General features: G+C 53.7%; 6 protein-coding genes across 6 annotated transcripts; 3 read left to right on the top strand and 3 right to left on the bottom strand.

The window, feature by feature from the left end:
- Positions 1-651: 651 nt before the first annotated feature.
- On the top strand, positions 652-2,625 carry PFLUO_LOCUS5710 (uncharacterized protein; the record flags this gene model as incomplete). The annotated part of the gene is made up of 2 exons (XM_073783182.1): positions 652-1,056; positions 1,108-2,625. The coding sequence occupies 2 exons, from the start codon at positions 652-654 to the stop codon at positions 2,623-2,625; spliced, it is 1,923 nt and encodes a 640-aa protein (XP_073639763.1).
- A 249-nt stretch (positions 2,626-2,874) lies between these two features.
- On the bottom strand, positions 2,875-4,063 carry PFLUO_LOCUS5709 (Glycylpeptide N-tetradecanoyltransferase; the record flags this gene model as incomplete). Its single annotated transcript, XM_073783181.1, has 4 exons — positions 2,875-3,546; positions 3,598-3,747; positions 3,801-3,972; positions 4,029-4,063. The coding sequence occupies 4 exons, from the start codon at positions 4,061-4,063 to the stop codon at positions 2,875-2,877; spliced, it is 1,029 nt and encodes a 342-aa protein (XP_073639762.1).
- Positions 4,064-5,150: 1,087 nt separating this feature from the next.
- On the bottom strand, positions 5,151-7,467 carry PFLUO_LOCUS5708 (glycogen synthase; the record flags this gene model as incomplete). The annotated part of the gene is made up of 4 exons (XM_073783180.1): positions 5,151-5,292; positions 5,345-5,540; positions 5,590-6,952; positions 7,012-7,467. The coding sequence occupies 4 exons, from the start codon at positions 7,465-7,467 to the stop codon at positions 5,151-5,153; spliced, it is 2,157 nt and encodes a 718-aa protein (XP_073639761.1).
- A 1,375-nt stretch (positions 7,468-8,842) lies between these two features.
- On the top strand, positions 8,843-9,937 carry PFLUO_LOCUS5707 (uncharacterized protein; the record flags this gene model as incomplete). Its single annotated transcript, XM_073783179.1, has 1 exon — positions 8,843-9,937. One exon carries the CDS (start codon positions 8,843-8,845, stop codon positions 9,935-9,937), a length of 1,095 nt encoding a protein of 364 aa, XP_073639760.1.
- A 533-nt stretch (positions 9,938-10,470) lies between these two features.
- On the top strand, positions 10,471-10,823 carry PFLUO_LOCUS5706 (uncharacterized protein; the record flags this gene model as incomplete). Its single annotated transcript, XM_073783178.1, has 2 exons — positions 10,471-10,563; positions 10,644-10,823. 2 exons carry the CDS (start codon positions 10,471-10,473, stop codon positions 10,821-10,823), a joined length of 273 nt encoding a protein of 90 aa, XP_073639759.1.
- A 633-nt stretch (positions 10,824-11,456) lies between these two features.
- Positions 11,457-14,636, bottom strand: PFLUO_LOCUS5705 (uncharacterized protein; the record flags this gene model as incomplete). Its single annotated transcript, XM_073783176.1, has 3 exons — positions 11,457-11,637; positions 11,688-14,574; positions 14,630-14,636. The coding sequence occupies 3 exons, from the start codon at positions 14,634-14,636 to the stop codon at positions 11,457-11,459; spliced, it is 3,075 nt and encodes a 1,024-aa protein (XP_073639758.1).
- Between the last annotated feature and the right edge of the window lie 548 nt (positions 14,637-15,184).

Genomic DNA, 15,184 nt, shown 5'->3' with positions numbered 1-15,184 from the left:
ATCGCATACTTGATTCTCAACCGCGATTTCAACCCCAACTGAACTACTATACCGGTACGTAGTTAGCCAGTTGTTTTCATGATCTGCATTGCTACTGTTAGAGAGGGTTTGCCATATAACAATAAGCGTCGCATAAGCAATTGCCAAGAATCTCCAAGTGACGCAGAGTATCTATCTAGAAGTATGAATGTGGTCCATACAGTTGACACCCGAAAGCGTCCCTGCAACCCCTTTTCCGCTCTCAAGAATACCATATAATTGCGGTTTACAAGTCCAAATAGGCTCGCTCTTCGTGCAACCGGGCGAGTTAGAGGCCGGTGCGGATGTGTCTTCATGTCTTCAGGGCGCCGGCCATTCTGAAGCGACTCAGCCCCCTAATTTTTAGCCCGCCTTAAGTTGCCTCCCTCAGCTGGGGGCGAAGGCCCGTATTTAGTGCGAAACTTCCGCCCCCACCACCGTGATCAATTCATAGCTGGCCCCTTGAATAAATGCAAGATTTTGGGGCTGAAGGCGATTTTGAAACTCCTCCACCTCCTTCTCCTCCTTCTCCCCCTTGTCCTCATCCTCATCCCTCACCAGCGTGAAGAATCCACCAACCTTGATACCTTCGCTCTTTGGAATGATGCGTTTGGGAAAATCAAACCTGACACCATGAGCCCGCTGCTCGTTTCCTCTCTGCTCCTACTGCTGTTTCGCGATGTGTTCGCCCTCCCTGACCAGACTAACCTGTTCCGCTCCGACGAGTACGACCATGGAGAATTCGGCGTGTGGCCGGTGCATAACTACCGGTCTACCGATATCCAAGGTCCTCTCCTCAACTACTGGAGCCAGAGCCGCGCCTGCGACGATGGCAAGTATACGCTACTCACACCACGAGGCGCAAGCGTGAACCAGTCCGGTCCCACAATCCTTGATGGGGAGGGCAACCTTGTCTGGTTTAAAGAGTATGGCACCACGTATAATGCCAATGTCTACCAGTTCCGTAATGAGAGCTATCTGACCTTTTGGGCCGGTAAGGATGCTTTCGGTGGCCGCGGAGATGGGACTCTCTACATGGTAAGGCCGCTCGACAGATCGCAGTGGAAAATGTACTGATTCGAAATTTAGCTCAACAAGCACTATGAGGAGGTATACAAGATCAACGCTGCCAATGACCATCCCTCTGATCTGCACGAGTTCCAGATCACCGGCAATGGCACGGCTTTGTTGACATCGTTCCCCATGGCCCCCGCCGACCTTCGGGTGTTAGATGGGCCAGAGGACGGTTATGTCTGGGACGGGGTGTTCCAGGAGATTGATATTGAGACGAACGAGCTCCTGTTCGAGTGGCGAGCGTCGGAGCATTTCGCATTTGAGGATAATCAGCGCGGTTTCCATAATGGGAAGAGCAAAGATGCTCCGTGGGATTTCTTCCACATCAACAGCGTTGACAAGGACGAGCGCGGCAATTATCTCGTGTCATCACGATACATGGCCTGCATTGCATACATCGACGGCCGCTCGGGCGATGTCATCTGGAAACTGGGCGGGAAGGGCAATTCCTTTACGGATCTGTCTGACGGCAGCGCTACCAGTATCAAATGGCAGCACCACGCTCGGTTTCAGCCGGAATACAACAAGGACAACACGCGCGCAATCACCCTCTTTGACAATGGCTTTGGTGGCACGAAACATCCGAGTCGAGGCTTGTTTCTGGATATCGACGAGAAGAATTTGACCGCGAAGGTCCGGCATGAGTACTGGAACCCGCTTCCCCTTAGCATCCGGTCTCAGGGATCGGTGCAGGTATTGGATAACGGCAATGTGCTGCTCGGGTACGGGCTTGATGCTCTGTGGACCGAATTTAGCATGGATGGCGAGGTGCTATGCGATGTGCATTTCGCGCCGGAACATGGGTTTGGCAGAGGCACCGTCATTTCATACCGGGTTTCCAAGCATAATTGGGTCGGACTGCCTAAAACGAACCCGAATGTTTCCCTGTCGGACAACGAGATCGCCGTGAGCTGGAACGGTGCCACCGAGGTGGCTACTTGGGTCCTAGAAGGGACGCTCAAGTCCCACAATGATCCGGGTGACGATGCCGGGACTGAGAGCCGTCGCTCGTCCGATGGGAAAGAAGGCACGGACGACGAATTCACTTTCATCTCTGCAGTCCCGAAATCTGGATTTGAGACCATCTTGGACATCCCGCCGGGCACATCTCACAGCAAACTCCGGGTCGTCGCACTCAACAGCACGGGGCATCCCCTAGGAGCGACCGATTCTCTGAACTGGGATCCAGAGCAGGCCAGCTATATTGTCGTCAGTGGCGAGAGTGACGATACTGCCCACCGCCATGCAAAGATGGGGTCGCTCTTATTCTTCGCCATTGGGTTCCTGTCCGCTTCGTTCCTATCCATCTGTCTGTGGCTTTTGGGCACGAGCTCCCGCTGCGCTGACTTCAGGCAACGTCTCCGTAGTAAACTCGGAGATCAAGAGGATGGGCGTGGAGAATGGAAGCCTGTTGGCGTGTCAGAAGATGATGTCAACGAGCTGGATGATCTGTCTGGTCTGTCTGACGAGGACGAGGAAACGGGCCGCACAGTCAGATCTGCGCTTTTGCGCAAGGAAGGAGGCGGGCTCTAATTCTTCGGTCCAGCAGCGGTTGAGGCATGGCGTTTTTTCCATTTTAGAGACAGTACTATATCCCTCTCTGTATTTTACGATGTGATTTATTGTATAGATATTCATAGACCCAGCGGGAATTTTCATTTTATTTTCTTGTGTTTAGAACGTAGCCAGACAAAGGAGTGAAGCCTGGTATTGCTTGCTACACCTCGATATGAGAAGGGCATTTATTCCTTGCTCGGAAAACTCCTGCATGCTTCGATTGGTTTAGGCAGTGGCCGGGACCTGCAGGCGCTTGAAGCCACCCTGGGCAGCAACATCCTGCTGCAGCTGGGCCATGCGCTTCTGGTCACCAAGCGGGTCAGTGGAATCCGCATCGAGCGTCCAGGACAGGTAGTCGTTCGTGTAGTTGGGCACGAATCCCGAGTCAAGAACACCGAGACGCTTTCCATAGGCCGTAACCTTGGCCCAGTCCCGCTCGACATTCTTCAAGTCACGACTAAAGTACGCGAAGGAGCGCTCGAAGATCTTGCGGTTGACCGGGTCCGCCATGATGGGCTTCATGTCGACGTACTCCTCGTACGCGGCGGCCGGGTCTGCCAGCACGGCGTCCGTGGCACGCTTGACGGCGCGCATGAACTTGCCCACTTTGTCCTTGTTGGCGGCCAAGAAGGAGTCGTTGGCGATGTACAGGATGGAGCAGAAGCAGCAGCAGCCGAGCTCGGCTAGCTGGTCGATGCGCAGCATCTGCACGTCGGTGCGAGGGCGGCCCTGCGAGGCCAGCCACTCTTCCAGCTCGACCATCTGCACGTTCTCGAGGCCGATGCCCGCGTCAATCTCGCCGCGGATGATTGCTTTGGTCACGTTCATCCCGCATCGGACCGCCGTATAGTCGTCGGCGGTCATGCCGTAGTACTTGGTGAGCTCGTCGATTTGGATCTGCGTCGTCAGTTGATATGTACCAAGCGGGAGACTAAATGAAGAACTAACCTTGCCAAATTCACCCACGTAGCCAATTCGCCTTCCCTTCAGGGTGCGGAAGTCCTCGGTGATCCCACTGGACTTGAGGTACACGACGCCGGTGAAAGGCTCATCGAGCAGCGAGCCAATGGATGTCACCGGAAAGTTGCGGGCTTTGGCCTGTACAATTCCTGGTCAGTGTTTCCTAGGTCGCAGGCAACAAATCGACGCACCGCCAGCGTATGGATCATGGCCTTGAAGCCCATGTCGACCTTGCCGCTGCCGATGATCTCGGTGACATCGGAGGGGTCATTGGGCTCCAGAAGGGCCACCTTGAGGCCTTCATCTTTGAAGTATCCTCTGGCCTGCGCGAGGTACAGCGGGGCGTGGTACGGGGTTGCGTGCCTTAAGAAGAGCGACATTTAGCTACTGAGAAAAACACATCTATAGAGTCAGCATACCAGTTGGTCAGGAAGGTAATCTTGTCCGTGGCCATTTTGGAAACGTTTCAAGACTGTTGAGTCTTCAATTGAGTCAGTATAACAGAGACACGGGCATCCTATCTGTTCTCCTCAGGAAATCAACCTTCAAGACGGTCAACTCCCAGAAAAAGAAAACAGATAGAACACAACAAAACACAAAGGGGGAGGGGAAACAATCAAAGTCACGCATGTCCTTTCGCTAGTATTGTCTAGATCAAGTTATGACAGTATAATCTCAGAACGACCCGTCCGCTGCCTCGATCTAGATCACCTCTCTAGAAAAAGAGAGCTGAATCTAAAGATCAAGGCAGCAGACGACGCCGAACACCTGTCATGCGTGCGCAGTGACTGTTATACTATGTGACGATACCTTGATCCACGAGAAACCATCGTAGCGAGGGACCCCGTCCTGCGACCTTTCCCGGAGGACAATCCTCCGGGAGGAAGAGTCTACTAGGACCTGCGTGGCTCCATTGAAGAGAGCCGTACCGAAGGTAAGGGAGTAGACTTGTGGTGGTGGTGGTGGAAGTGGAATTCTGAACGAAAAACAAGAGATGGGAAGAAGAGAAGCAGGGAAAAGAGGGCAACGGAGGGGTTAAATACAGGGGGGTGGAATCGGAATGATGTGATGATGAGTGATTTCCCTGCGTACTTCGTCGTTACTCAATCATTATTGTGGATCTCACGGGTTCACCGGGACGATCAGCGTCTCTCATTGGTAACTATATTCCAGTCCCGAAAATCAACAGGATACTTAGTTCCTCGGCGGCAACAAATCACCTGGTCTACATCAGGGCAACGATAAAGACATTGTGTTCTTGCAATATAGACGGATATTACCAATGCGAGTACATTTCTCACCCTCGACACGAGGGAGAGTGGACGGAAATAAACAACACAGAGGCTTCAAATGCATGAAAATGAGCAGCGGAAATAGCAAGCAAACACAAAAATCCAAGTGGGGTAAGCAATTACAAAGGACCGTCGGGTTGGAGTTGGAAGACGGGAGGGACGATATCACGAGTACAAAATAAGCCCAATGGGATGAAAAGCAGGCGGGAGACTTCCAGACGTTGGTTGCCGATGGCCGATGGAAGACTCTCAAGCCTCCTCGGGAGGACTTCCCTCCGCATGGCGCCCGCCGTTGATCGAGATGCTATCCAGCGGGGACTGGGTACGCTCAATAGACTTGCGAGTCCGCAGGGTGAGAGGATAGAAGTGGTCATCCGGTTCCTCCTCCTCACTAAAAAGCTGGATCAGTACGAAGACCTTTTGTGAAGAAAAGAAATACCTACGGGAGCTTCCATGCAATGTAGTCCTCGGTGGTTAGTCCCTCCCGGCCCTCTTGAAGGGATGCAAAATCTCCGGGGGTCATCATGCCCGAGCGATCGCGGGGAGATCCCGGGACTGAGAGAGGGCGCGAGAGCTTCTGTTCGGTACCTCCGATGAAGTCGACATAATCCTCGGTGCCATCGAAGGAGGAAGGATAGGCTAGCAGAAATATGAGCAAGAGAATCAATAATGAAGGTAGGAATCGTACCTCTCCGCAAAGCCAATTGGCGGGCCTTGACATATTCCAAGCCCATCCGCTTCCAGTCAAGCAGATCGCTGAGCCGCTCTGTGCGGTTACGCTGGTTAATCCGCTGGCGTCGGCTCTTCAGCGTGAAGTTATACATGAAATCGGTCAATTGGTTGACCGAATCGTCGACGCCCTTGGAACGACGATCCACAATATAGATACCATAGTCGGACGAATTCTCGATCAACTCCTCCATGTAGCATCCAAATCCGGACAGGTTGGTGGTGATGCTGGGAACACCCATGACTGTGCATTCGGCGGGGGTGTATCCCCAGGGCTCGTAGTACGAGGGGAAAACTCCCAGGTGCGTTCCACGGACAAAGTCATCATAATCCAGAGGCAAAACCGGGTTGGAAGAGTTGAGGAATTCAGGATGGAAAACAATCTTCACCCGGTCAGAGGAAGAGTTGAACAGCTCGACCCGGCGGAGCTGGTTCAGAATCGGGTCCTCCGAGTCGTTGAGCATGTTATGTGTGACGATCGGGGGCAGGCCGTGCCGCTTCATGGCGAACAGCCGACGGCGCAGCAGCACACGATCCTGGCTGGTGATGAGATCCTTCTCGTCGGGCATGTTGTCGCCTTCTCTCCAGGACAGGCACCGCTCGTACATCCGCTTTCCGATCCCCTGTTCGATGTTCTCAATCGTATCACGCAGGGACTTGACCACCGCCTGCCCCTTGAGCGACTCTACTGTCAACGAAGACGTCTGCGCCGGCATGATGATAAAGGCTACCACGGTCGTGGTCGACCCACTCGATTTGAGCCGGTGGTTGAGACGGGCCAGGCCCTCGATGAACATGTCGACACCCTTGTTGCGGAACTCGTACCGACCAGCGGTAAAGAGATAGAGCGTGTTATCAAGGTCGAAATTATTGTGGCCGTAGAAATGGCCGCGGACGAAGTCATTGATCTTCTCCTTGGCTTGCGAGTGCAAGTTTTGGAACTCGTGCATCGCAGAGAACTTCTTGACATTCAGTCCATTTGGCAGAACTCCGTCGGGCTTGCGCTTCAGCAGATGTTCACTCTCGAACGCGGTGATGTGCGAGACCGTCGTGAAGACGTCCGCGCTGTGAGCGGCCGCGCGCTCAATACAGTAGCGGTGGTAGATCCCCCGCTTGCCCGCCTCGGCATCCACATCGAAATATTGGAGGTTGTTGTAGAAGTCGACCGATCCGGCGCACAAGTACCGGCCGAGGAGCGTTGCGTGGGTGGTAAAGATCGTCGTCACATCCATGTGGCGCCTCTTGGTCAGTGGCAGCGCCACGCCAGCCAACCATTCGTGGAAGTGAGCGACGACAGCGCGTTGGCGCTCATGGGCCAGATACTGTCAGTCATTCAGGGTCAGCCACTATTCCTCATCCATCGACGCTGGGTCCGACATACCTCTCCCAGGAACCACGCCACCAGATATCCAAAGACGATGGCTTCATGGGTCTCATGGTCGGCGGAGGGGGAGGGAATACCCGACGCATTCCACAGATCGCCCTTCCACTCGTCCAGCCAGCGATACCCGGTGCCGGTATCGATCAGGAGCACCCGGGGAGCACCCTCGATCAGCCAGCGCCCGTAGACGATCTCAATGCCGCGCTCCTTCATGGACTGGATGGTCTCGCGCATAGCCAGGCTAGCAGGCGTGAGCTCCTCGACCTCGACCATGGCGGAGGCCCGGTTCAGCGGGCCGATCAGGGTGTATCGCTCACCATACTCGGCAGTGGTCACCGGGGCCTTGGACTTGAGTACGGAGTAGATGCCACCGACGCGATTAGCGACTTCGGTGGCAATCTCGAAGAGCATATGGTTGCGAACATCACGACGGGTAGGTTCCCCCTCGTCGTTCATTGTGACAGAGAGGTGGTGGGAGGAGGGAGAGAGTGACAGGGGAGAGAGAGAGAACAGAGACTGCCAGAACGGAGCTCAAGAGGAGCTCTCGGTCTGTGCGGGGGGAAGAGAAGTGGAGTCGGTCTGGGGGGCTGGGCCAACGAACTTGGTTTGCCTCCCTCAACTACTTGGAACATGACCTAGGTGGGTGTCCACCCCGGCCCCAGGCACCTCCGGTGTCTCGAGTTTTTCTCCGGGCTAGTCCCAGCAGTGATCCGCAAGGGAAGCTATGAGTACGGTGCGACAACCCATCTCAACCCGTGTCACCGAATGAAGGTTACGCCACGGCTGGCCGTTAGCGGCTTCGGTCAACGCTTTGGGATGGTCTTAGGGGAAGGAAGACAATGAGAAAAAAAATTAGGTCTGAGGGTGTTTTGGCGATCCTCAAGTCACCATCCATCCCGAGAAAGCCTGACCTCAGGATCGAGGACAATTCTAACTCCAGCGCCGAGATCCGCTCCAACGGCCACCTTCAGAGGAACTAAGTGGACGCTATGATCGTTGACAGGCTTGGCGAGACCATCACGCAGAATCTCCCATTTCTTTAGCTATTGGCCTCGTAATTGCATGAAGCGAGAAAAGTCTCTTTCACCATAATTGCATTGGTAGCACTCATCACGTACTCATCCGGTTCGAATTCTGCTCTGTCAAAGCGATAGTCGAGGAAGCCAGTCAAATACGTTGGGTTTGGTCAGTAAGATGAGCATATAGTGCTCATAGTCCAATGACCGTTTGGGGGGTAGACTTCGGTGGCTTGCTAGTCCATGGGTTTGGAATGAAGGCTAAATAGCACTGCGGAACTACGAGATTGAGTGCCAGTGCAGCCTCGTCATCCGCTGCTGCATTGTATGGCTCTAGTATACGGCTCATTCAGGTAGGCATATTCCAGCATACGAAAACAATTTGTCAAATGGATAGCCAGGAATGGCTTAGAAGATGTATAGTATAGACTAAAGCGGGTGCCTGGTTTAGTCGGGCATTGCCGCAGAAAACGTACCTGATGCCTGCCCTCTTTGTACCGGCTGCAAACATTTCCCTCCATCACTCCTTTGCCCCGGCCGTGGAGGGCACACAGTCAGGATTGTGACTGGAACTGAGTCCAGTGCCAGCGGGGGATATCTCGAGGTCGATGCCGCTGCGATGGTAAGTCCCTTAACACCCGTTCGAGACATGCTTCCACTGTCTCGGGGAGATGGTAGGGCCAGGATTCTTTACACTCCTCGGTTGGGCGCTATATAAAGCAGACTCTCTCGCATAATGATCAAATCCTCAACTTACCTTTTTTTTTCTCTCTCTTCAGTGCCAGCACAGTCTTCCTCGTTTGACAGACTCCACGATGAATCAGCCTGGTCTCGCTCATCGACTAAGCCTCCGGCTCATCTCACCTCTAGGAATCGCATCCCGGGGTATAGCCAAAAGGCTATGGCGCAGACTGCGGCCCTTCAAGACACAGATCAGCTCACCAGTCCTAAAAACGCTGCCCGATGCACCGGAATATCAGTGTGCCTCGTCGCCAAGCTACCGTGGCGTGCCATATAACCGGATATCAACACTCATGGACGTGGATTACTTCCGTGGCAGCATGGATCCAGGTGGGAAGAACTTTGGAATACTGAGAGTGCTCAACCCGGACCCTTCATCCAAAGCGTCCAGCGTGGATGTCCGCGTGAAGCCAATTTGCATAGCTCCAAGACTTCCTATCGGTGCAGGCCCTCCCCGTCTACCGGTACTTTCCTTCATGGTCAACCCCGAACCACCCTTGTCGTCTATGATTGCAACGGCTCTTGAAGAACTGAGATCTTGCCCACACACGAGCTGGAGAACCGAAGAGGAAGATATGAACCCATCGTCGCCTCCCACCTCAGAGACGGACAGCAGTTCGGATGGTCCTTCGCAACCACCAACCAAGCATACTATTGCACGAAAGCCACTCCCGTGCCCAAAGGACAATCCATTCCCTCCAAGCATCACCTCAAAGTGTGATTGGAATATGGCTCGCCTTGGCTGTCACCGTCGGACCCGCAGCACTCCAAGCACCACAGAGACCATCAGTGCCAAAGACGCCCATCACTCAATTCAAACAACAGAGTGCGAGTTTACTTCTGTTTCAAGCGACAAATCTCGGAGCTCGTGCGGCGCCAAGAGCTGGACATCGCAGGAAGTGGACCGCAACAAGCAATCGCACATTGCCGCATACCTCGCAACGCTGGATTACTCGGAATACCAGCGAGGAGTGGCCCCAAGCATCCACAGCTTTTCAACCCGAGTTTCTTCGGGGATCTTATCAGTCTCCGGTGTGAGCCGAGGCAGTTGGCGCAACAATTCCGTTGCATCTGGTCCTGACGAGTTGTCCTTTGTGGCTATCGCTGGGTTGGTCGCTCAGCACCGCAGAGGGCTCGGTGGAGTTTCGCAAAGAGATGATTATCGTTGATGATACCCCCAAAGCTATGTTATCTTTTGTTTCAAGTGTTTCTACAATGTTGATTTTTCTGTTTTAGATGGTAGACGGCGTCCGGTGAGGGTGCTTTGTTAGATTAAAGGCCAGGCTATGGAACATGTTCTTCAGTCGATAGGAAGGAACAAAGACATCTCATCTCAGAGCATTAATCCTCCTTGCGTGTTCTGGTTTCCATAAGACCCATTTTTTATTTATCCAAGACAAAGATGCGAAACGATGGTACACATACTCCCGGCGACCAAGGATCAAGACGATGACATCTCCGTTCCCCACAATGACCTCATGATGCTGTCAAGCCCACTTCCAAGTCCACCCTGCGGTGAAAGAGTATAAAGGGCGCAGAAACCCCGATTGAAGACTTTCCAATTAACATCTCAATTGACTTTTCAGGTACTTTAACCAGCCCAATTCCAATTTGTTGCAGCAAAACTAACCCAATCTCCAGAAAACCAACCTTATACATCTCCCAATCAAAACCAAACCAACTCAATCACAACACAATCACAATGCCCCGCGGTGCCGAATTCGACAACGGAGTCCCTCAGAGCGACAACGCTATTGAGGCGGGTGTGACGAAGGCTCATGGCACAGATGACAAGGTTCGTTCACATCTCCAATCCCTACCACTACTATCACAAGAGAATCACACCGATGGAGAAACTAACAACGCTCCAAACAGGACGCTGAGCTAAACCGCGTGAACAAGGTCGCTCCCATGCCCGAGGAAACCGGCTCGCATCGCGAAGTCTTCCCTGGCCAGGCCAGCGCTGGTCCCCAACACTCTGGTAGTGGCAAGGGCGGGCACGAGCCTAAGACACTCGGAGAGAAGAAGGGTCTGGGTGCTCAGCCTGGTGTTTAGATAAACCTGCCTAGCACTTTTGTCTTTCGTTTTGAATATGCGAAATTCTACGTCGGCTACGTTTCCTTTCACCGACAGAAATGTGATATTATCTGATGGAGTTTTTTGAGTGTTGTGAATGGAGCATCTGCATGCGGGTTGATGACAGGTTGTATTTAATATAGCCTCTGCATACATTCAGTATCCTGACCATATGTACCAAGCTCAAGTATATCATACATCCCACAAGGAAAAAAAAAAATTCTCACATCGGAAGGAATTGGGTAGGTGCCTCAGGCATATAGACTTTGTATGGGGCGGATTCTGCAATTTTTCGAACGCCTGTCCTCAATAAGTCTTGCAGCGCAGAGGCTTGTACGACTAGATGATAAGAGGAATTACTCAGTATCTATGCTAGGTATTCTGAAGATAATGATCCAAAAGGTCTTCTGCATATCCACAGACAAAACGCCGGGCTATTTCTATAAATGCGCGCGTAGACAGGCTATGTGATGTATACTAAGATCCAACAAGCAATCAAAACGCATAACAAGAAAGGTTCTGTACAATTCCAAGGCTGAGGGGATGGCTGGTAAGTAGGCTGATGTTCGTGAAGGAACCGCCAGGGTTCAGAGGATATATCAGAGGGACCCGTTATGAAGACTCCGGTGATTTGGAGCCCTCTTCCGGTTTCTCGCTGGCCGACTCAGACTTCTCAGCCTCCCCCGAAGCAATTGTCTTTGCATTGACGAGCTCGAGCAGCTGGTCGCCAAGATTGCCAGCGCCGCTGATCTTGCCCAACTTGCTTCGGAAGTGCTCAATATCGGTTTGCATCCTGGACAAGATATTAGCATCATATATGGAAAACGACCCAGCAATACTAACCTCTTTTTGCCGGCTTCCGTCTCGACGTTCGCCTCCTCAAAGGCTTGGGTCCATTGCTCTCGGTAGCTGTTGAAGACTGGTCCCATGATCAACTCGACGGTCATGTCGGGAAGGTGTTTAGTCAAAACACGGTGCAAGGTGCCCGTCTCCTTGGCCAGAGTCTCCATGTAAGGGTGAACGGCAGTGGACGTGCCGCTGGAATCCCAATCGATCTTCTTCATGGCGGTGACGTGGACTGTAGAGCGTGAGCTCATGATATCCACCAACTTCTCGTGGATGCCGGTCTGGTGGTCCTGGCACAGTCGCTTGACCTTGTCAAATTCGGCCATCATGGGGGTTGCCTGCCCGTGACGACGGACGAACTCGCGCACATATGGCACGAGAGCGACGACGAAGCTCAGCGCCTGCGAAGACAAGGCGAGATGCTTCGTTGTGATATTCTTTAGGCCAGCGCTGCGCGTGGCGCCGGCACCGAGAATTAGCTGGGAAGACCGCGAGTTGAAAAGCTTGAGAATCTCCAGTAGTTGCGGGGCGATCTCCTGGATCATGTTGGGGATGTTCGCCATGAGATACTCGAACTCTTCGATGCTGCGCATGATCGCCATAGCCGAGTCAGGCAGTATGTACTTCTGCTCGTCGATCACAGCACTGCGGATCTTCTCCTTGCTTGACCCGTTCGTTGTAGCATCTGCTTCAGCAGTCGGTGCTGATCCGTTCTCGCTGCCGGGAAGCCAGATCTTGGAAACACCGGTCCACGCGTCGATATCTTTGGTGCTTGCATCCAGGATCCGGGTCAAGATGGTGGTTTCGGGGTCTCCAAAGTCTCGCGCGTCCCACCGGTCTGCATCCATGACTTTGACAATGCGATGTCGTTGGCCTTCTCCAAATCGACTGATGAAATCCTTGATCTGGTTGCCCACAAGGGTCTTCAGCGCCGTACCGCTTCGCCCGGAGATTGCCTCGCATTCGTCTGCAAAGAGGCGGTTGAGTGTGAAGTATCTCAGGAATTCCTCCTTCGAAAGTTGGGCAGTTTGTTCCGACCGAACTTTCAACACCTTTATGGTTTGGGACTGGGCAATATCTACCGCTTGGCCAAGAAGACTTGACATGTCCAAAACCTGCAAGATCTCATCTTGGGCCATAGCCGAAGCCGCTGACCCAGGCCCTGGGAACTTCACGTTTTGGTCAATGCTCTGAGGGTTGGGACTTCGAGGCGGCGACTTGATATTAGGTGTGGTTGGCTCTCCAAGGCCGCTGGCAATATCAAGAAGGATCTTGACTTGAACGCTGAGTCGCCTGAGGGCCTCGCTGATACCCGAATAGACACCGACCAGCATCGCATAAGCATCATCGGCATCAAGGGCGCGGAGGTTACGGGCAAGAATGCTGGACTTTTCCTGCTGGCTTTGTTGTCGGCTACCACCTTGTGTAGATACCGACACCATCGATCTCATGGATTCGGTATCATCGTCGCTAGAGCTAGGCAGGTGTTTGCGAATAAGTGCCTTCATCTCGCGCAGCACAGCAGTTTTGAACGAGGTAGCCGCCGGGGTTGTGTAACGCGCACGCGCAAGCCCATTCAGATGTGTATGCAATCGGGACCGCAGTTCCTTATCGAAATTCATGTAGGCAGGAGAAATAGAAGCTGCAGCGCGGTGCAAGCCTCGTTGCCGCTGAAACGAAGCTCCCCAGCGTTGCAAGGTCACGTCGGACGCCACATGCTGGACGTGTTGTCGCAAATCACCCAGAAGATCATCCAAGAATCGGGATTCGTACCCTATGCCAATGCGCTGACGCAGTGTGTCAAGGTCGTCAGATGCTCCCTCTAGAGCCTTGATTCCTCGGAGATCAATACGCCGCCGTGGAAGTTCAGTGTCCTCGACGTCTCCTTCAGCAAGCCGATCAGACACCTTTTCACCAGACATTAACTTCTCGACCTCCTCGAGGCCGTCAGCAGCTTGTTCAATCTCTCCTTGCTCAACTAGGTCCTCGCAGCGGGAGACCGACTCCACTACATCTCGCAGCTGGGACACGGCGGCCGCCAGCATTCGCACATTCTCTCGTCGCCGTCGAAGGTTGACAATCTTGAGTCCGCCCAGGGCCATTTCCTTGTCTATTTTCTGCAAGTCCTTTCTTAGGACTTGGATACGTTGCACCGAATCAGCCGCTTCTGCGTGCAACTCTCGGAGCGAGCCCAACGCAGTAAAGAAGGACTTCGATGCCGTCGAGATTGAGGAAATGAGGTGGATCTCCACGGTATCCATGTACCATGAGAGCTTCTCCTGCAGAATGGCATTGGTCGCAAGCGCTTTCCTGCCAGTTTGGGCGGGCTCCAGAACAGATCCGTTTGCATGCTTCTCATCTTTGGTCGGGGGCCTTGGTGGTCGCACCACGTCTGACTTCTCGGAGACAACGTCAAACGTGCGAGGATTCTCCAGCCGAAAATCCTCCTCGAAGTAGAGGGGAGGGATTGTCGATAGAGGAGTCACTGCAGGGCCACGGCCGCGGGCGCTGCCGCTTGATGTGCGCCGTCCCCCTCGGTCATATGGTGAGCTCGGACGTGAGGAAACCGACATTAATGAAGACCTTCTCTCCGGCGACCAGGGCATTAATGAGCCGACATCGTCTGGCTTCGGCGGGGATTTACCTCCCCGTGCCAAAGTGGTTTCCTCCGCAGAGCCTTCTTTTGCTTGTTGGAAAAGATCGTACAGCGAGCCCACCTGCGAGAGATAGGGTTGGAAGGCTTTCGAGTCCACGTGGGAGATGTTGGTCAGGGTGACTGGGGGAATGTCGCGAGAAGACGGTGGCTTATATCCCATCGTCGGCACGGAATTATGGGGCATCAAACCGGTGCGGACGATCGGGGGTTGGAGGAGGGTCGAAATGGCTACGTCGCCGTGCACCGGTCAGTGGGTTGACGGTGGATCGCATCGTGGGAGAACATACCATTCTGCTCGGACTCTGCGATTGAGCCATTGTTTTGCGAAGAGTCTAGGATTCCTCCGATGCTCACTATGGAGCTGGCGGTTGATCCCCGCCTCAGGGGGTATCGTTGCGGCGGGACACGCGGAGACTCGAGCTGGGTCGTCGAACCGTGGGACAGCGATGGCGTTGATGCTCCAGACGCCAGGCTGTCAATTGACTTCCGCGGGCTGGTTGGCGACATCTCTATCCGCCAGCGAGCCGAAACCGACGGCCAACTAGGAGGAGGGTGGGCGGGAGGAGCGCAGCTGTTATCTGATCATGACAGCTGGACCACGATACCCCTGGAGCTTCAACACGCCCGAGTAGAGGTACCAATACTCGGCACGTAATATCCGGGCCACCCGCGACTTCGGTCCAAGAGTGTCCAGGCGCAACAAAAGGGCTGTCCGTAGCGCGAGGGAAAGGCTGGGGCAGGATCCAGGTGGCTTTGTCGGAGCCGGCGCAGCAATGGGGAAGGAAACGCTAACCCGAAGGAGAGGGAGATGACTAATCTGTCTTCCGTCAATCAATTA

This window comes from Penicillium psychrofluorescens (assembly GCF_964197705.1).
Source record: "Penicillium psychrofluorescens genome assembly, chromosome: 3".
Taxonomy (NCBI): domain Eukaryota; kingdom Fungi; phylum Ascomycota; class Eurotiomycetes; order Eurotiales; family Aspergillaceae; genus Penicillium; species Penicillium psychrofluorescens.
The sequence above is the reverse complement of the archived record's forward strand: the minus strand, read 5'-3'. Positions and strand labels throughout refer to the sequence as shown.